General features: G+C 37.6%; 1 protein-coding gene across 1 annotated transcript in view; it reads left to right on the top strand.

The window, feature by feature from the left end:
* Positions 1-20,342, top strand: part of LOC107555734 (NEDD4-like E3 ubiquitin-protein ligase WWP2) — a 32,054-nt gene extending 11,712 nt beyond the window's left edge. The window contains exons 4-16 of the mRNA XM_016238610.1: positions 6,317-6,371; positions 7,657-7,738; positions 11,187-11,265; positions 11,360-11,431; positions 12,745-12,833; positions 14,192-14,351; positions 16,918-17,051; positions 17,132-17,272; positions 17,632-17,752; positions 17,971-18,075; positions 18,178-18,274; positions 18,870-18,942; positions 19,034-20,342. Of these exons, the coding sequence (XP_016094096.1) occupies positions 6,317-6,371; positions 7,657-7,738; positions 11,187-11,265; positions 11,360-11,431; positions 12,745-12,833; positions 14,192-14,351; positions 16,918-17,051; positions 17,132-17,272; positions 17,632-17,752; positions 17,971-18,075; positions 18,178-18,274; positions 18,870-18,942; positions 19,034-19,133 (1,308 nt within the window). The 3' untranslated portion in view covers positions 19,134-20,342. The remainder of the gene's footprint in view (positions 1-6,316; positions 6,372-7,656; positions 7,739-11,186; positions 11,266-11,359; positions 11,432-12,744; positions 12,834-14,191; positions 14,352-16,917; positions 17,052-17,131; positions 17,273-17,631; positions 17,753-17,970; positions 18,076-18,177; positions 18,275-18,869; positions 18,943-19,033) is intronic.
* Positions 20,343-21,137: the final 795 nt, after the last annotated feature.

Here is a 21,137-nt window from a genome sequence, read left to right as displayed (position 1 = left end):
CTATTAACTAGTTGCTTATTAGCATACATATTACTAGCATATTGGCTGTTTATTAGTCCTTATAAAGCACATATTAATGCCCTATTCTGCATGACCATATTTTAGATCCCTTAATCCTCTACCCCAAACCTAAACTTAACTATTACTTTACTAACTATTAATGAGCAGCAAATTAGGAGTTTAACCCTTTATCGGGTGAAGAACCATATTTGGTAACTTAAAGGGGTCATATGATGTTGCTAAAAAGAACATTATTTTGTGTATTTGGTGTAATGCAATGTGTTTATGCGGTTTAAGGTTCAAAAACACATTATTTTCCACATACTGTACATGGTTGTTTCTCCTCTATGCCCCGCCTTTCTGAAATGCGTCGATTTTTACAAAACTCATCTGTCTGAAAAGCGAGGTGTGCTCTGATTGGCCAGCTATCCAGTGCGTTGTGATTGGCCGAATACCTCAAGCGTGTGACGGAAATGTTACACCCCTACCATACTGTGATGATGCCCTGTCCGGCCGCAGCGACGAGACAAAAACATTAAAACCCATTATAAACGAGGCATTTGTTGCATCCAGTGGGGAAATATTTACGGATTATAATGACTTATACTGTCTTTTTACGTGCTGTGTTGCGTATCGCGCCGCGTAAACACAAAACCATGTCTGCTTTTGTGATCGGAGAAACGACAAACAACAATCACTACTCTACACTTCTCAAAACTCGCGTTTGAATCATCAGTGGCAAATTCTTTAAATATAAAAAACGTACTTACAGTCTGTTAATCAGAAGCACCAGACTGTCCTTGCAAAGTTGGAATTGCCCCACTTTATAGAAACAGACACCGGCATTGTAGGCTACTCTCTCAGGAAACAGTCGTCTTCCTCTGTAAAATGCGCTGCACACATCTGAATATTTGGGTTGAACTGTTCTGGAACAGTGTTGTAAATACAACTTAGCCACTGATTTCAAAGTAGTTTCGCTTTCACAACTAAACACACAGCACCTTCACGACATGGCGGCGGCGGCGGCAACAATACTACAGCGAGAATAAAAGTTACGCCGCCTTTCTTTGCATGAACATTTGGGCGGCGTTATGCAAATCTTCCCACATCGTGACGTAGACATGTGGGGGCGTGTTAGAACGAGGCATTTTAGGTAGGCGTGGTTGACTCTTAACTTTTATAAAGAATATCTCTTTGGATTTGAGACTTTAGTCTTTGCAACTTTACAGATCTTCTTTATGCACCAAGAGCTTGTAACACTCCAAAGAGAAAGGACAAATTGAAATCGCATCATATGACCCCTTTAATCGACCATTCACAATAGCGTTTACATGCCTTTCCGTGAGCTCGTTTAAGCACATGGATTTCTCCCAGTCAATCAACAGATATCAGTCTACGTCACAGATAGTGACACTATGGCATCTGACCAATCAGGAGTTGCCCGGGGCATTTCAAACTTCAGCGTCCTTCCGGATCTTGTCAAGTACGGATTTACGCTCCTACCTACTCCCACAAATACGGAAATAGCATCAAAACAAACAATGGTAAGTTAATGAAACTCACACATTATATGGTTGAATAGTTGTGTTAAATGTTGAGATAGCTGTTGTTTGCATAGGATTTATAGAAATTAGTGAACGTTGGCCATGAAAAATGGTGTGATCATATTTAATCCCCCGTTCAGGTAAAACTAGCGCAAGCAACAGAGTGTCCATTTTTAGACATACGCCCGATGCGTCTAGTAAGCCAAACTTAGGTCAAATTTTTTTTTAAATAGTTTTTAATACAAATAATGCATTATAACGTAGGACAATAGTATTTAATAGTGTATTGAATGTTGTCACAGGTTGATATAACATTATTCAGTGATCCAGTGAAAAACTTAAGCCATTTATTGAAATGATCATGCCATAAATAGCGAAATAGGTGTAATTTTGGTCGGTTTTATGACCTTATAATAATTTTATTATACTTAAATGTATTGGCATTATTTAACTTATAACAGTTTTTTTTGTTATTATTATTATTTTTACTACTAACCCAGTTTATATTATTATGGCATATATTGGTGTTTATTTTACTGTGAGCATTATTACTGCTAAAATAAGTGGTACCACCAGTACTTATTTTTCACTTCTTATTATATATTTACAGTTTATATGTCAATATTCTTTGTTTTCAGATCTGCACTTTACTGTTGCTGGTTTTTTTTTTGATTCACAAATTTTTAAAATTGGGCTTGATATTGACTCAAAAACTTACTTTTCTTTTGCAGCTGCCTACAGCAACAGCTAGACCTGCAAGTCCTGCAGCAGGAAGCAGAACATACTGAGGTCAAACATGGTCTGGAAGGTCCTACATGAACGCTAAATAAAGTGATCGGGTTGATGTGCGTGTTTATATGTCACAAGCTTCAAATCGGAATTGATTTTTTTTGACATGCGCACACTGCACAAATATAGAGTTTCTCACTGCTTGCACATAATAACCACTCTCCTACACGGTTTCTTTATTTGTTTTTTACAGCAGAATTAATATTTATTAATTTATGGATAAATATACATATAAACCGCTGTGCCGTGCTGCTCATATTTATCACACAGTAAAAATGCCCCTCCCCGCATCCAAAACGGGTTGCTTGTGGATGAGAATCCAAAACAAGGACTGGTGGGAGGTTGTCCTGCTCCACTTCACAGTTGCCGAGTGAAAGGAGAGTTTTATAATGACAGGACACGCATTTATACAACACTTTATTCAAAAGGAAGAACCGCTCGTTCTGCGTGTCATACGTCATTACTCTATTTCTCCGTCATTGCACATGCGCAGTCATTTTAGTTTCGGGCTTCAATCCGATCAAGTGTTTACATGCACTCTCAATCGTATTAGAAAAGGAATAAACCACCCCCTTCAATCCGATTGAAATTTCATTCCGATCGAGCTCAATCGGATCGATTAAGGTGTTTACATGAAGGCTTTTCAGTCCGATTGAGCCGTCAATCCGATTACAAATGGATTATTTGGTTGCATGTAAACGTAGCCAGTGATGAACGCAAGTGCTTTATCGAGTACCATGAAGCAAGTGACTGGAATTGTGACACGTGTAAAAGAAAAAATATTTTCCTAAATAAAAAAAAATCCTAAATATACTATTAAGTTTATAAATGTTTTAATAAATATTTTTTATTATTTTATGTATGTGTCTTTTTTTATATATATATTTTTGTGTATATCCACTTTTTGGAAAAACAAATGACCCTAGTTCATCAAAGAAGTAGTTGCCTAAGTGACTTTGACACAAGAAAAAGAAGAAATGTTCCTAAATAAAAGAAAAAATGTATGAAGAAAAATCTGAAGTTTATATATGTTTTTGTGTTTATTTATATTTTATATATGCGTCTAATATTTTAAATATATACAGTTTTTTTGGGGGGGGGGGATGACCATAGACTGGTGAGGAACCATATATGGTAACTTCATTGACCTTGATTTGCAACATACATTTTTTTTTTTTTTTAGTCACAAAAGTTCAAAAGCCTTGTAATAGCCTCCAATAATACTGCAGGGTTGAAAGTTTGAATTTCCAAGTATTTCAATGAGTGCCCTATGGGTTAAGGGAAAACTAGCTAAAGTAAAACTTTAGTTAATACTGAATATGTGTTCCCTATGCTGAAGTGTTACTGTGTTTTTTATCTTCTTTTTTTGGAAAGATGTTTTGTCAGCTGAACAGTCGACATGTTGTTAAACTACAATATGTCGAGTCGCATTTATTTATATAGCACTTTATACAATACAGATTGTTTCAAAGCAGCTTCACACCATAAACAAGAAATCAACAGCATCAGTATTGTCAAGTTCTTCAATTATGAAACAAATACAATTGCAGGCGTAAAACGGCTCTAAAAAGACAATAGTGTAATTATTAAGCACAGTTCAGTTTAATGTTGATTCAATTTAGTCCAATAACAGTACAAGCCATTGAACACGCTGTACTTCTGTCCCTCACAGCCTCCTCGTCAAACATTAAAAATGGCACTTCCTGACTCATGGCAGAGTTAATTTTGGGGTGAACTGTTCCTTTAAGAGCAAGGAAAGTTTTTATTCCGTTGCCAATTATATGGACAATCGAGTCTTCTATGTCTTAGTGAGTGATTCTGTTTTCTTTTGTCTCTCTCTTCTTCTTTTTTGAATGTATTCGCTCACCCTCTCTCTCTATGCCTTTATTTATTTCTTCTTCCCCATTGGTTTCTTTGAGGCTTGGTTTGGGACTAATGGCTGTGCGGAGGGAGTGAAGATGATGTCATGGTTTTCTTTAATTTTTTTCCCTACCATTTTTAGTCATAGAAACTGCTGAGGGTGGGGCATACCGACACACGCACTAGTTTTTAACATCCCCCTCATTTTTGACCTTCTTTAGCCCAACTAAGGCATACAACTGGTAATGCTTTATAAATGAAGATGTGAGATATCAGATACGCCTCGTCCACAAGCACCACTGATATAATGGCTTGCTGGAAAAAAGGACAAAACTGTGGTAAAATGGCCGTTGTGAGATGCCAGTTTAAAGTTTGCTTCGTCAGAGCTCTTGGCTGCAAACGTAGGAACGCCTCTTGAGTTTAAGACGAATGCAGTGACACAGTAAAGGCCCGTAGTAAAATGGCAAGCACTCATGGTCTTCAGTGGTCATTGCATTTTGAGTGCTTTCCTCAAGCTAGAGTAAATTGAAAAGATTAATGGATACTTTATTTCTCTAACTATAACATCAACACTTCCTTTAAAAGTGAAGTGATTAGATGTTAAAATGCTTTCTCTTATACCAGCTTACTATGCAGAGACAACTGTAATGAAGCCTTTATGGGTTGATTTCCTTAAAATCTATAAATACTCTGGCTCTGCGACTCATATGAGAGCATTACTCTGTTTGCTAGAACATCCCAGCCTACCCAACACAATAACATTGGCTCAGCCGATGGGGTGAGTTTGGGGCAGGGAGATGGCAGATGATTGGGGAAACTAGGTATTCTTTTAGCTACTCCATTTAGTGATGCTTGTGTCACCGAAATTACTCACTTCACTTTTGTATAATACGTATACTGGATAAGAGAAAATTGGAATTACTTTATATAAATTGTTTAAAATATATGCAGATGATTAAGCACTAGACTTAGTCTAGAGGCAAGTATTAAAAAAATACTTCCTAGAACCTAATATTCGTGTTTTTTTTTAATGTGCATTTTTGTTTTGTTTTATTTTATGTTATTTATTTATTTTTAATTGTCTTTATTAAAAATGCTTAATGATGTGCCCTGTTTTAAAACTGACTGTTCCATACAGGAACACCATGGCGGCAATCTTAAACGTTTCATAGGGGACCATTTTAAAGTGACAACCTTAATTTTGTGTAGATAAAGTTGAAAATTAAAAGCATATAGTTTTATGATGTCTGGCTCAAGGTTTAATGTCAACCCTGTTATCTTTCTGAAGGTATAGTTGTATTCCAGCATGGATTCAAATAGTTTAATTTAGCCTGTTAGTAATGTCATCTTTAAGGTAAAGAGCAGTTTTTAAATCTACTCCATACTTTTTTTTTTACTATGTTCAGCGTATAAATGCGCAAACATGCCCACAGAGTTTGTGCTCGCCTGTTTTTCATATATAATTATGTCCATCTAAAGCACACACACTGGGTGGATGTTTTTGGTGTACAAATAAATTAAATTTCCGTACACCAAACACACACACATGCGCACAGAGTAAACACAGCCATGGTGGGGGAATAAAGGTGCTTTTGTCCGGTGGGGGGCTGGGCCATCTGGAGCGCTCATGAATGTTCACTTCACTCCGCTCAGACATCGCGCCTCCCTGTGTACTTTCACAGCTCCGCTAGAAGAGGACGGAGGCATGGGTGGGGTCTGGATTGGGCGGATGGAGACAGGGTGGGGCTTTCTCGCAGCCAGTGAGATCACTGGAACACTGCATGCATATGTGTGTCAGTGTGTGTGTCTTTCTCTGCCTGTAGCAGGCATGTAGTGTTTGAACGGCACTGGCTAGGCACTCGAACACCTCCGTCAGTCTGTTCTGAGAGCGTGAGGCAAACGCTGTCATCTGTTGGGTTCAGCACCTTCTAGAAACACCCAGCACATTGTCTGACAGGGTTTCTTGCAGTACCAGCAGCTGTAATGTGTACGGTCCTGGTGTTTTTTGGGTTGGTAGTTCATTTCAACAGGTTTCTGTGGGTTCTGCTGTGAGGGGGGTGTTACACGCAAAAGGTTCAGAAAGTGTGTCCTAACTTCAGTCTCTCTGTGTTTGTCTGTCACAGTCGTCTGGAGGTGTGGTGGAGAATGACCCGCTCGGGGCTCTTCCTCCAGGCTGGGGTAAGTCTTCATTCATGCTTAATCTTCAGGTCAGCTGTCTTTTATGAGGTCACTGTGAGTTTGACGTTAACTTTAGACGTAGAGAGAGGCCTAGGACTACTTAATATTTAAAACTTTAATGCTACATCTACTGATAAATAGTAGAATTTGGTGGCTCGCTAAAATAAAATAAACGTAGCACCCAGCAGCATTAAAACTGTGCTCACAAGGAGTTGAACACAGAGGCCGAAACCGAGATGAAAGTAAATTTGCAACGATTTTTCTCACAAAGCAGCTATGCACATCCATGTAGTAGAAAGGGTTAATGTAGAGGCAGCAGCAAATTAAAAACCTCAACAGGGTGATCAGGACCTGTCCGATCATTATCCCAGTTATTAATAAATACATAAATAGCCATGAAATATAGTTTGGAGCTGAAATTAATGCTTGGGACTGTGGAGTGATACAAGTGACAGGGTGATACAACTAGCAGGGTGTAGGAAGATGGTTGATAGGGACAGCGATCAAAAGTACAGAACATTTTGTGTTTCAGTATAGGAAGGCATTTAATAAATAATTTTAATTATTACATTTATTGCGGCATGTGCTTTTATTGTCAACTAATTAAAACCACACCTTAATATCATTTGTTGGACACTTCAAATTAAAAATGTGTATGTATTCATATAAAAACAAATATTGGTTGAAGAGAAATCGTATTTAAATGTTTCTTTCTGTTAAAAATGGTAAAGCTGCGTCAGTGCTTTCTTTCTTGAGAAGTTCAGTACATCGAGTTCAGCAGTATAACATTGCGAAATGGAGCTGGGAAATCTCTGTGAGGAGAGGGTTAAAAAGGGGGGGGGGGAATCAGAAAAAGAGAGTGTTGTGTGAGCAGTAATGTGAGGGCTACTGTGTGCTTTAATGAAAACAAGATGTTAGACGTGGAGTGAATGAGGGGGTTCTTGCAGAGGGCTGCGTCTCTCTGTGTGGAAAAGCAATTGGCCAGCAGATTTTCTCTTCTCTTTTTCGATCTCTAAAACGTTAAGGTTTCTTTCTGTCTGTTGAAGTCTGTTAAACCCAGTTGAAAAGCTGAAAAGTGAAATTCGAGAAGGTATGTTGGAGCAGGCGCTAGTGAGATGCCCCACTGACTCATCAGTTTTCAGTGAGCTCTGTCAGATTTGACACTCACTTACCCATCAGCCTGTAGAGAGATATATACACTGTATACGTGTTGTAATGCATTTCTGACCATTCTGCCAAATAATATGTATGCTGAAAATGTTACTATTTCTTTTCTTTCTCTCAGAGAAACGTCAGGACAACGGAAGAGTGTACTATGTCAATCACAACACTCGAACGACGCAGTGGGAGGACCCTCGAACCCAAGGGTAATCATGTCCTCCTGTCATGTGTCCCATGCGGCCCACAGCAAATGATCTGCAGATTCAAGTGGACTTTGTCAGAGCGCTCTGTGTGTGTGTGTGTGTGTGTGTGTGTGTGTCTTGTTTAAAGGGGTCATATGATGCGATTTCAAGTTGTCCTTTCTCTTTGGAGTGTTACAAGCTGATTGTGCATAGATAAGATCCCTGAAGGTGCAAAGACTAAAGTCTCAAAACCAAAGAGATATTCTTTATCAAAGTTAAGACTCTGCCACGCCCCCCTAAAACGGCTCGTTCTAACACGCCCCCACATATCTACCTCACTATGTGGAAATATTTGCATAATGCACCCAAATGTGCACGCAAAGAAAGAAGGCGTGGTTGCAGTAACCACAGTTAGTGTTGAAGCAGCCATGTCAGGGAGACGCTGTGTGTTTCTAGGCGAAAGCAAAAGCACTTTATTTGGCCTTCCGAAAGTAGATGCATTTAGGAATCTTTAAGATTACTTACAACAGAACAGCAATGCATTTTATGGACGACCGTTTCGTGAACCTAGGAGAGGAGGTAATTCTGACTTTGCTATGACAATCTGGCGCTTCTGAATCAGCTACTGTTTTGTTATTAGTTTTTAGTTATTAGTATTTGCTATTGACTGTTCAAATGCGGAGTTTTGTGCATCGTACGTGCGCGTGTGTGTGTGACAGTTACACCAAATAATGATCTTTAAAAAAGCATCATATGACCCCTTTAAGCGTCAGTTAACCAATGTTGGGGAGGTTACTTTGAAACTGGAAAGCTACGAGCTGCTCATACTTGAGCTACAGTTGAGCTACCCTTTTGAAAATATAGTTGGCAACATTACAAGTTACTAGTGAAAAGGTTAGCTAATAACGTTAAAGCTACATGCAGTATGTGACTCAAGCAGTGTTTTTCATCTGGCACACATGCCCTGTCTAAAATATTTAATTTTATTTTCATCTGGTGCTGAATAATGTCATGCCATGTAATGTGCCAAAAACAGCTGCAGTGCAACTTGTCGGAAAAAGTGGGCAAGAGTTGTCTAAAATGGGCAGTTATAATCTGATTGGCTGATTGGCCTGCTACCTCAGGATGCATGTTTCACCACCCACTTGGAAACCAAGTCCTGTTTGCTGTCAAAATAAGCTCTTCTGAGGAAGTCTGAGCTTGTCTGCAAGTACACTTTCTGATGTCAGGTTTGCCCACTCCTAAATATGGCGTCACAAACGAACTGCCCTTTTTATGCTATTTTATAGTTATTTTTAAGGTAGCTGCGCTAGTTGCTTTGTGTAGTTGCCTGCTCAGCCAAAATGAATACCACACATTATCAAACTCATCCACTTAAGCTGCAAAACATTGTTTGCTCATTTTAATTTTGACATTTTTTATTTGTTCATTGCGTTTTAGATTTGACTGAACAACATCATGTTATGTAGTGTTAAGTGTCCAGCAGGGTGCGCTGCTCTCACTGCCCTCCTCCGTTTGCAGGATGATCCAGGAGCCGCCCCTGCCGCCGGGTTGGGAGATGAAGTACACGGCAGAGGGGGTGCGATACTTTGTGGACCACAATTCTCGCACCACCACCTTTAAAGACCCTCGGCCAGGCTTTGAGTCGGGGTAAACACTATCACACGGTATAGCTCAGATTGCATGCTTTGATTGTATGTGAAGGCAGGAGCTGTTCATTCACTGCAAACAGAGGAACAGATGCAGTAGATCAAGAACCTGATGGTAATGGGGATCCACAGCAGCTCTCCAGTTTGTGGAGGGTTCAAACCCACTAGGGACAGCAGATGTTTGATGCAGTGTTGGTGTATGACACATGCTAAAGTTTAAAATTCATATATATAATCTATATGTGCACTACCTGTCATTGTTCCTCCTATGATTTTAGATGTTTTTTGAAAGAAGTCTTTTATGCACACCATGGCTGCATTTATTTGATAAAAACAAACAAACAAAAAAAGTATAATTTGTGAAATATTATTATAATTTAAAATAGCTGTGAATATATTGTAAAATGTAATATATTGCTGTAATCGAAGCTGAATTTTCAACTTCAGATTCGTTCTAATATGCTGATTTGGTGCTAATTTATTATGAATTATTATTGGTGCTCTGTTATTAATAATTGTTCTCATTAGTATCAATGTTAAAACATTTTTGCTGCTTAATGTTTTTGTGGAGACCATGATCGTTTTTTTTTCAGATGAATATAAATTTAAAAAGAACAGCATTTATTTGAAATCTTTTGTAACATAATAAATGTCTTTACTGTCACTTTTAATCAATTTCATAGGCCCTTGCTGAATAAAAGTATTCTTTTCTTTTTTTATCTTACCTCAAACGGTTTCCACAAAATATTATTCAGCGAAAACTGTTTTCAACATTGATAATAATCAGAAATGATTCTTGAGCAGCAAATCAGCATATTAGACTGATTTCTGAAGGATCATGTGACACTGAAGACTGAGTAATGATGCTGAAAATACAGCTGCGCATCACAGAAATAAATTATTTTTAATTAAAGTATTTCTTTTTGAATTGTAAGAACATTTTACAATATTACTGATTGTACTGTATTTTTGATCAAAGCAGAACAGAAGAGACTTTTTCAAAAACATTACATAATCTTAATTATTCCAAACGTTTGACTGGTAATGTATAATTTGTTTATACTGTATGTCCGTTTATACTGTATTTTTTTCTTTCTTTGTTTCTCTCAAAATCTCCTTTGTGTCTTTCATGCATCTTTTTGTTGTCTTAAATGCTTCATTCCTCAGAGTTTCGCTCTCTCTAAAGTGGAGTGAACCGTCTTGTGCCTGTTATAACACAGCTGTGCAGCTCAACACAAGACACCCTGTAAATTACAATGCTTTCTCTGATCTGCATCGCACACTGTATTTTACAATATTACTGATTGTACTGTATTTTTGATCAAAGCAGAACAGAAGAGACTTTTTCAAAAACATTACATAATCTTAATTATTCCAAACGTTTGACTGGTAATGTATAATTTGTTTATACTGTATGTCCGTTTATACTGTATTTTTTTCTTTCTTTGTTTCTCTCAAAATCTCCTTTGTGTCTTTCATGCATCTTTTTGTTGTCTTAAATGCTTCATTCCTCAGAGAACCGTCTTGTGCCTGTTATAACACAGCTGTGCAGCTCAACACAAGACACCCTGTAAATTACAATGCTTTCTCTGATCTGCATCGCACACTGCCTTCAGTGATGTGACACTTTGACATGTTTCTGGAAGTTGTGTCATGGCTGACTTTATTCTGCCAGTTGTCCTGTTTTCATTGCTCATGTCCGGGGAAGAGCTTATGTTGACCTGACGTCTGTGTCAGCGTCTGAAGCGCCACACTCATGGAATAAATGACATCAGGATGTTCTCATAGTGCTTTGGCTTTATTTTCTCTGTCTTCCTGTTTAGCTCAAGACAGGGTGGCTCTCCGGGTGCGTACGACCGCAGCTTCAGGTGGAAATATCACCAGTTCCGCTTCTTGTGTCATGTGAGTTGTTCAGGTCTTGAGCTAGCGCAGCATTTTTGTGATTTAGCATCAACAAATTAAAGTATGGTCTCCTAATTTTTGTCTTTTTATGCAGTCCAACGCGCTGCCCAGTCATGTGAAGATCTCCGTATCCCGACAGACTCTATTTGAGGACTCATTTCAACAGGTGAGTATACTATACCAGTTCAATACGGATGTGTTGTAGGGCTGCTCAACTTTTGTCCGTTGACGTTTCCGTTATAATCACCAAAGCTGTTTTACCAATGTTATTTAAAGGAAAATTAGCAAACAATATTTATCTTTAATTTATATTGATAATATATTATCAGCATTATTTAAAGCAATAAGCCCCAAGAAGTCGTGGTTTACAGTGAATTTATAACAGCTAAGGGGCGTTGTTAGGTACGACGCGAAGCCGAGTGATTATTATTAAAACGTTATTGAAAAAAAATATGCATTCTATATAATATTAGGCTATATATACAGTATGCGTGTATATATATATATATATAGGCTCTTTTGGAAAAATGCATTAACCAAAAAATAAAAAATTGGCTCTTTGGTCAAAAAAGGTTCCCGACCCCTGGTTTAAAGCAATAAGCCCCGTGAAGCCGTGGTTTACAGTGAATTTATAACAGCTAAGGGGCGTTGTTAGGTTCGACGCGAAGCCGAGTGACTAAAACCCTCTTAGCTGTTATAAATTCACTGTAAACTACGACTTCTTGGGGCTTATTGCTTTTATAAAACGGTTATTCCATATACATAGTATGGTTTCACAAAATAAAACAGAGCCAATAAAGTGTAATGATATGAATAAAAACAGTATTCTTCCGCCAAACAATGTAGTTCCTCAGAAACGGTTGTGGTTGCAACAAAGTGGTTGCAGAGCAACACACAGAAGTAAACAAAGGTGTGTGTTTGTAGAGTAATTTACAACAGCTTCGAACGCGGCTCAGCCAATCAGAATCAAGGACCGGAACTATCCGTTATATAAAATTATATTACTAATGACAAACCAAATTGATCTCCAAATTATGGATGTTTTAATTCAAGGCCAGTTCACACCAAGGATGATAACCCTAATGGCAATGATAACTGTGAATTTTTAATAATCATTCTAATTTTATAAGAACAGGGAAGTCCACATCACAACTATAACAATATCATTAGAATCACTTTCAAAGCATTTATATCCAGCGGATGAATTAGAAAAGCATTGACAGCCAATCAGAATCCACATGACTTTGAGCATTCAAAGCGGCAGATGACAAAACTGCACTGCGCGCTTAGAATAAACAATGTTATTGTCCACTGGTGTGGATGCTAATATAGTTGTAGTTAAAGTTATCTTTATAGTTGTCAATCTTGGTGTGATCGGGCCTTATATAATTTTAGCTTGACCTCCTGAGGTGGACAAGCAACATTTCTGAATAATATTTTCACACTTTATAATGAAAGTCCCGTGGTGTTTCCTCTCAGATCATGAACATGAAGCCGTATGACCTCCGCCGGAGGCTCTACATCATCATGAGAGGAGAGGAGGGCCTGGATTACGGAGGAATAGCCAGGCAAGTTCATTATGAGCTCCTGTGGCGTCTTGCTGTTCGTCATCCTCATGTTCCTGCTCGTGTGCTGAGTGTTTCTTGTTTCGGGGAGGCTGTGGTGTAACTTTGCTCGTTGGTGTCTGGACCACGTAGTTGTCTTCCTGTGTCTGTGTCTGTCTCCTGTGTCCTGTCAGTGGTTTTACCCTATGGTAGGTTACGTCATGCTGTTCTACCACAGGGTAGAACCACGGACCGGATGTCTGGAGGTGTCTGCGTCGTCCTGTGGTGTGACAAAACCACCCCCACCCCCCTAAACCTTCTGACCTTCCAAACAGCCCTGGGGTCAAAGGGCAGGGCTTGGGTTCTGTTGTACTGTTTATGATTTGGTGTGTGTGTGTGTGTGTGTGTGTGTGTGTGTTTGTGCTGTTGAATCTGTCTTCATCTTCATCACTCTGTGGCACTTGCACTGTTTTTTACATGCTAAGGAAGCTGAAACTTCACTTCATTTCAGTTTATTACCTTTAATTCTTACTTCAATAGAATCACTGTCCGTCAAATTGTGTTTAATAATTGTTAAATGTTTTGATTCCATTGTTTTGTCATAATTGTTTATTTTTATTCAGTTGTTTTATTCTACAAAAGAATCATTATATTATTTGTGGGTTTCTCTGTAAATGTGTTTTCTTTTGTTAGCTTCCCTCACAAGTGGCTCACAGAATGATTATGCCTACATATCACTTTCTTTACAATTTGTAAAAACATCACTATTTTTTAAGGAATGAGTTGGAGTGGATGGGGAAGGAAAAGCAGCCAAAATGTGTCCAGCATACACAGAAAGTTTATGCTTTTTAAACAATACTGTGTTTTAAAATATTCCCAGGATGCACCTCATGAAGTGGATTTAAAGAATGTACAGAGTATGTAGTACGTAGAGCTGCATGTTGGCTATTTGATACATTTTTATCACTTTACTGCTGTTCTAAAATTTGGGAGATATTATTAATAAAAATAAATAATGAGAAAGTTATGACAATGTAAATTAAATAATTCCAAGTTGGTGTTTCCTTTGCCATTGTTCACATTGTTATGCGAGTTGTCTACTCTTATAAGTAGTTGCTTCTTATATAAAGAAACACTCTGTGCAAGGCTTCTGTCAGGCCAATGAAATGTTCCCTTTACTGAATACTTTCGTAAATCATTCCTAATTTATACTAATAAACTCTATTACAAATACAAAAACCATTTTGATTTGTTAGCATCCAAAGAATTCCCCAAACTATCTTTATTCTTGCGTAATTTGCGACACAGTGCATGTATGGTCATCTTTAGCTGGTATTATATTGTTATGTTACTGATGCTATGTTTTGTATTTCTGTCTGTAGGGAGTGGTTTTTCCTGCTGTCTCATGAGGTGTTGAACCCCATGTACTGTCTGTTTGAGTATGCCGGGAAAAACAACTACTGTCTGCAGATTAACCCTGCTTCTTCCATCAACCCCGACCACCTCACCTACTTCCGCTTCATCGGCCGCTTCATTGCCATGGTGAGAACGCCATGTAGTCATGTGGACTAGTAGTTTCACTCTTGAATTAAATTAAAGTCTGCTCTCTGTCAGACTGCATTTCTGGGAGCAATGCATTTCTGTGTGTGTGTGTGTGTGTGTGGTTGGGTGTGAACCTCATGGCATGAGAATGAAATCATTGTGTTTTGATAGAGTGACTGGTCTTATATTAAGGTCTGGACAGAGCACAAGCAGTTCCTCTCACACCCTTTTAAGAGCACTTAACATTCTCAAAGACGTTATAGAGATTCCCTATGCTGCTGCTGTGTTCATTTTTTCCCCCTCAGCCCTTGTGTTTCTCCTGATTTGTGCCTGTTCTGAATAGACTGTGTGACTCGGGGTGACTGTTTTTTTTGAAGATCATTCCCAGAGCTCTGTGCTGTTACTTTAAACAGTATGCTTGCCAATAACAACAAATCACATTTCTATGTGTTTTCGAAGTCTGTATATAGAGAGAGAAGAGAATTTAAGAAAAAGCAAAATAGAGTGTTAGATGATGTAACTCTAATTCACTAAACGGTTGTGCCACTTGAGTCAGCATGCAGTGTTTTTATTTGTATAACTTCAGTCCAGATAAATCTGGTGCTATATGGATAATTATATGATAAGTATAGCAAAACTAGGCCAATGACACTTTAGGAAAGCACATAAAAATCATGACATTATTCATGATTTCTTAGCTCTCCAGAGGAGAGTTTTCGTGAAGGTCCATTTCATGTGCAAATTACTGTGAATTTACACACATATTTATGAACGTTTCATGATTTTAAGATTATGATCAGATGATACAATCGCCAGCATTTATTTTTTATGCAGATACATTCAGAAGGAAGATACAAATGTCCAGTATTAGTTTCAAAACTGTTCCAGTCAGAAATCATTCTTATTTTTAATTTGTTCCGTCTGTATAGTTTTATTTCGAAGTCTGTATATAGAGAGAGAAGAGAATTTAAGAAAAAGCAAAATAGAGTGTTAGATGATGTAACTCTAATTCACTAAACGGTTGTGCCACTTGAGTCAGCATGCAGTGTTTTTATTTGTATAACTTCAGTCCAGATAAATCTGGTGCTATATGGATAATTATATGATAAGTATAGCAAAACTAGGCCAATGACACTTTAGGAAAGCACATAAAAATCATGACATTATTCATGATTTCTTAGCTCTCCAGAGGAGAGTTTTCGTGAAGGTCCATTTCATGTGCAAATTACTGTGAATTTACACACATATTTATGAACGTTTCATGATTTTAAGATTATGATCAGATGATACAATCGCCAGCATTTATTTTTTATGCAGATACATTCAGAAGCAAGATACAAATGTCCAGTATTAGTTTCAAAACTGTTCCAGTCAGAAATCATTCTTATTTTTAATTTGTTCCGTCTGTTTAGTTTTATGTTGTTTCACAGATCACTAATGATAGTGAAGCATTTGTAAGACAATGTTATGGTTTCCTTATTGAAGGTTAAACTGTTATTGCAGCCATTTCTGTTATCATGACAAACATTTATTTATGGTTAAAATGGGTTACAACGATACGGCAAAATTGCCCTAATGACTCTTGAAAATGGGCTTGATAGAATTCAAAACATGTAATAATAATGCTTTGAATAGCCAACAATTCACCCTCCAGCCATGATGTCACACTGTAATTCAAGCACTGAGAACAGCGTATGTGTGAAATTTTGCATGCTGCAATAATAATAATAATAATAATGTTGTTCCTAAATTTAAACGGGAAATTGGATGAAAGTCAACTGTTAATTATCCACGACTGTATGCAATGTGGTCCCAATTAATGTGAACTCATAAAATCTGCATTCATAATAAGACTAATAATCTTAGAATAATAATTCTAAAAGATTTAGCAAAATCCATTTTAAATTAGATTTAGAAGGCCATGTGACATTCCCAGAGGTATGGAATTAAATCAAAATGAACAGTTCTGTTTTTATGGAATGTTGCAGTGGTTATTATAAATGATATATCCATGAACATTATTTATTATTATTATTTATTTATTTTTTATATGTGCCCTCATGATCTTAAACAAAAACATTAATGTGCCCCTCACAACGACATCTCAGATGATGTGCATATCTGCACAAAGACTGGGCAATAAGGTTGTCTAATAATAACCATACGAGTTTTAATCCCTTCCCTTCAGTACCCTGTCATATTTCATAATAGGGAAGTGCGTCCCAATTCGCATACTTATGCACTATTCTGTGCTGTTTTGTAGTGTATATAGTGTGTTCACACTGAAAATTCCAAAAAGAAAAAGTGCACTTGAAATAGCCGAATGATGCACTTAAATAACCGAAAAAATTAAGTGTGGAATGTTGGACACTTCATGCACTCAACTGTTGCAGATTTAATTATGCAGCGGAGGGGGAGGGGCTGTCAGACTCCGGTTATGAATGACAAAATATCCTTCTATAATTCAAACACTACACGGTTGAATGCATAGTGTATAGTGCGTCATTTGGGACAGAGCGTATAACTAGCATTATTTGTATTATGACCTGTGATCGGCTCTCTGCAGGCACTATATCATGGGAAGTTCATTGACACGGGCTTCACTCTACCCTTCTACAAGCGCATGCTTAACAAGAAACCCACCCTCAAAGACCTGGAGTCCATCGACCCTGAGTTTTACAACTCCATCATGTGGGTCAAGTGAGTATCAAGACTGCAGCTCTGTTCATGAGGATGTTCTGTGATAAGCACGTGACATTCGTGCTGATGTGTGTTCACAGAGAGAATGATTTGGAAGAGTGCGGCGTGGAGCTGTACTTCGCTCAGGACATGGAGATTTTGGGCAAGGTGACGACACACCAGCTGAAGAACGATGGAGAAAATGAACTCGTCACTCGGGACAACAAGGAGGAGTATATTAGGTACAGCTGCCCTATGTTTAGATGATAACAGTTTTACTGGGCAGTTAATCAGACTCCTTTATCCAAAGAGGTGTAATAACAGGAACTCTCCTTAAAGATGAAGTGTGTATTTTTTTGTAATTCTAATATACTCCTATTCTTATATACTCCTATTACAGTTTAACATGCAACTCCACTTTACGAGTCTGTCGCCTGTTCGAGAAACCTGGTTGAAAACAGTCATTTTGCAATTCTGCTTTAACCATTAAGCCACAATCAACCTGATCTGTTCAACTTTTTCCTTTTTTGTGTCGTTTTAAAAAGAACTATTCCTTTAACACAGTGATTTTAAGCTCATTTCATTCGTGTTTTTCCTGCAGTCTGCTCACTGATTGGCGCTTCACACGTGGGGTGGAGGAGCAAACGAAAGCCTTCCTGGATGGCTTCAATGAAGTTGTGCCTCTGGAGTGGTTGCGTTATTTTGATGAGAAAGAGCTAGAGGTGGGTGTTTTGGTATTTTTAGTAAGGACTTGACATAAAATGTAATTAAAAAAAAAAAACCTTGTCTATACAGAGACACAAACATTAGTGGCATCACTGAGGAAACAGATGTAAATAACTCTGGTTTTGGGCTCTGTGGTTAATTTTGGACTTGTTTTAGGCGTATTGATGTTATCTTTATCAGATGGTTAATGGTGTGGGATTGTTTCTTGCTCCAGCTCATGTTGTGTGGGATGCAGGAAATTGATCTGAATGACTGGCAGAAGAGCACCATCTATCGGCATTATACCAAAAACAGCAAGCAGATCCACTGGTTCTGGCAGGTAATTCACACCTTCAGTCTCAGGTGTTTTATGCACTCACAGCTACGCTCTTCCTCCTCTCTTTCTCTTTTTACTATATATATTTCATTATGTGTCACACAGGTGGTAAAGGAAATGGACAATGAGAAGAGAATTCGCCTGCTGCAGTTCGTCACAGGAACTTGTCGCCTGCCGGTTGGAGGCTTTGCAGAACTGATAGGTAGGGTTATAATATCAGTTATCATGTACCACAGACACAACAGACTCATGTGTCGTACAGTACAAAATTAAATCAGTGCATGCTATCAAGATGTCAGATATGTAGCATTTCATGCTTGCTGCTTTGGCTTTGTATTATATAGCCTATATTTTATATATTTTTTATTTTCTATTATATATTAATCACGTAGTGGTTTACAGAAGGAGGATTTGCAACTTTGAGATCAATAAACGTAATACAAATGAAAGGATAAGCTTGATATATTTTTGAAGTTTTTAGTTTTATTGGTGGCACTGTCCATGAATAGGTTACAAAATAAGGACTTTTGAGTCTGTGAAAGGAGGTCAAACTAAATATCATATAGTAAATGATAAAATCAAAGAAAAACAACAACTATTTGTTTGATCATCTTTTTCTTACAGTACATTGGGGAACACTAAATGTGTGTAAAAATTGAGAAAATGCAGCGAGTCTTCACACCATGCAGCTTTGAGCTCTTTACATATGACCCGAGCTCTGTCCTCATTGTGCATATTCAATGTTGAAAAGTGTAAATGGATTTAATAGTGCATTTTTTTATGATCTTGTTGTTTAGGAAGTAACGGGCCACAAAAATTCTGCATAGACAAAGTGGGGAAGGAAACCTGGCTGCCTAGAAGTCACACCTGGTGAGACTCTAAATCTGGAAGACAATACGAAAGAACTGTTTTCACAGAAGTGTTTTTGTGCTTATTTGTCCCTCCTGCCTTACAATTTCAGCTTTAATCGTCTGGATCTGCCACCCTATAAGAACATGGAGCAGCTCCGAGAAAAACTTCTGTTCGCTATCGAGGAAACTGAGGGATTCGGACAAGAGTGATGAGACTGATTATATCTCGGCATGCGAAGGACAGGACCGACACAATAATTAACCAGTTTCTTTTTTTTTTAAAAAGGCCATTAGTGTGGACTGAATGAACAGACTTACAGTCTGACAGATTTACAGTTCAACCTAAAAATGAAAACTTATTTTATTCACCCTCACGACATTCCAAACCGATATGCTGTTATTTTTCTGTGCAGCACAAAAGAAGAGTTTGGAGGAATTGATCGCTATGATTTGTTGTTGTACAGAAAAGAGCTGCGTGACGATTCTTCAAACTTCAACGTTTGTGTTCCACAGAATAAATAACCGCGTGCTCATACGTAATGTCATGAGGATGAGCAAACAACAGCTTCATTTTTGGGTTAACTATACTTTTAAACAGCAGAGCGAAGACGCTGATGGACCAGCAGCAGATAAATGATTTGTCTGAATGTAATATTTCATTTGGTCACTTCAGGGAATGATGATTTCACCTTACATTTCTATGCAGATAAAACAGTGCAAATTATGGAACACTTCACAGCATAATGTCATTAACCAGATTTGTCAATCAAATTCAAATGAATTCCCTGAACTGCCTAAATCAAAATGTAATCAATCCTGATTTTCCAGTGTGAGGTGAAATTCTCAAACTCACTGCTTATAATGCAGAATTATTACTACTACTAATAAAATAAACCGCAGCGAATCTTCAGTTGCAGATGTCATGGACCGCAGAGATGGGGCTCGTGTGTCATATCAGTGCGTGTATATGGACTAGAAGACCACTGAGATAGAAAATAATTGTTTTAAGATTGATCAGACATGATTTCATTATTTTGTGACATGCTACACTGTATATAGATGAAATAAAATCCAGTCATGGACTGTAAACATAATCTGTGGCAGAAAAATGATGAAGGATGATGTTGACAGGTAATAGGGCGGTTCTTTAATGAATCGTCTAATAGTTTAAAAATCACGTTCAGTTTATTTGGTATTTTTTATAACAAGCCATTGCTGTCCCTAATGCTGCTGTCATTACTACCATCTCAACAAGCAATTCAATTTAAGTTTATTTTCAAGTTTATATTTAATTATAATGGAGATGAGAAGATGGAGCACATTTCTGCCTATGCAGCAGAGTGACCGTTTGAAGATATGAAATTTGCTGAATTTACCATAAGTTGTGATTTCCATAATTATTACTAAAGGACAATAACGTCCCCAGATTTGGAATTATGTGTTTCTATGGCAACACTATACACACGGAAATAAATCTGTGTAATTAATTGACTTTAAATAATAGTAATAAATAGAATTTTTAGGATGCCATAGAATTCCAGCATGGCATGAATGCACCTTTTAGGATTTCTACTTTCTACTCTGAGCAGCTTTATTGGGTGTCACTACCAAAATGGTCAGTAGATCAAAATAAATAAATAAAATAAAATCATGCATTATTCCAATGTTAATTTGAAGGCTGATAAAGGCCATTATCTTTACCACTATATTTCGTTTTTAGACATAATAAATGTTTTAACACATGAAATATCATTTGAAACATTTTTTTTTTTAAAGATTTTGATCAGAAGTGCCGTTATTTTCAATTTCAGGTTAAATATTCAACTGCTGACTTTCGGAGCAGCAATCTGTAATTACTGGAAGTGTTTATGATGTAATTACTGGAAATGTTTGATACAGCACGTTTTTTAATATAGTTATGTAAATAAGTTATGTTCAGCTCAACAAAATATGTTCAACAAATGTTGTTTTGTGGAGAAAAACTTGCTCATAAACCATAATGACCGTAATGTGAATGAATCACTCTTTTGATCATTCTCGGCTTCACGGAGGGACATGGCCCACCCTACCATCCACCTGTTACCCCAACTGTCCAGTCCAGTCGTGTGGCCCACTTTTCTTAGATCTGAAAATGTATTTGTGAATCAATATGAATGAACGATGAATTTATATAGCTATTGTGTATTGCTGTACACCCAAAACGCTTAACAATTA

This window comes from Sinocyclocheilus grahami, unplaced genomic scaffold (genome assembly GCF_001515645.1).
Source record: "Sinocyclocheilus grahami isolate Dianchi unplaced genomic scaffold, SAMN03320097.WGS_v1.1 scaffold543.1, whole genome shotgun sequence".
Taxonomy (NCBI): domain Eukaryota; kingdom Metazoa; phylum Chordata; class Actinopteri; order Cypriniformes; family Cyprinidae; genus Sinocyclocheilus; species Sinocyclocheilus grahami.
Note: the sequence above shows the minus strand (reverse complement) of the source record. Positions and strands in the feature narration are given on the sequence as shown.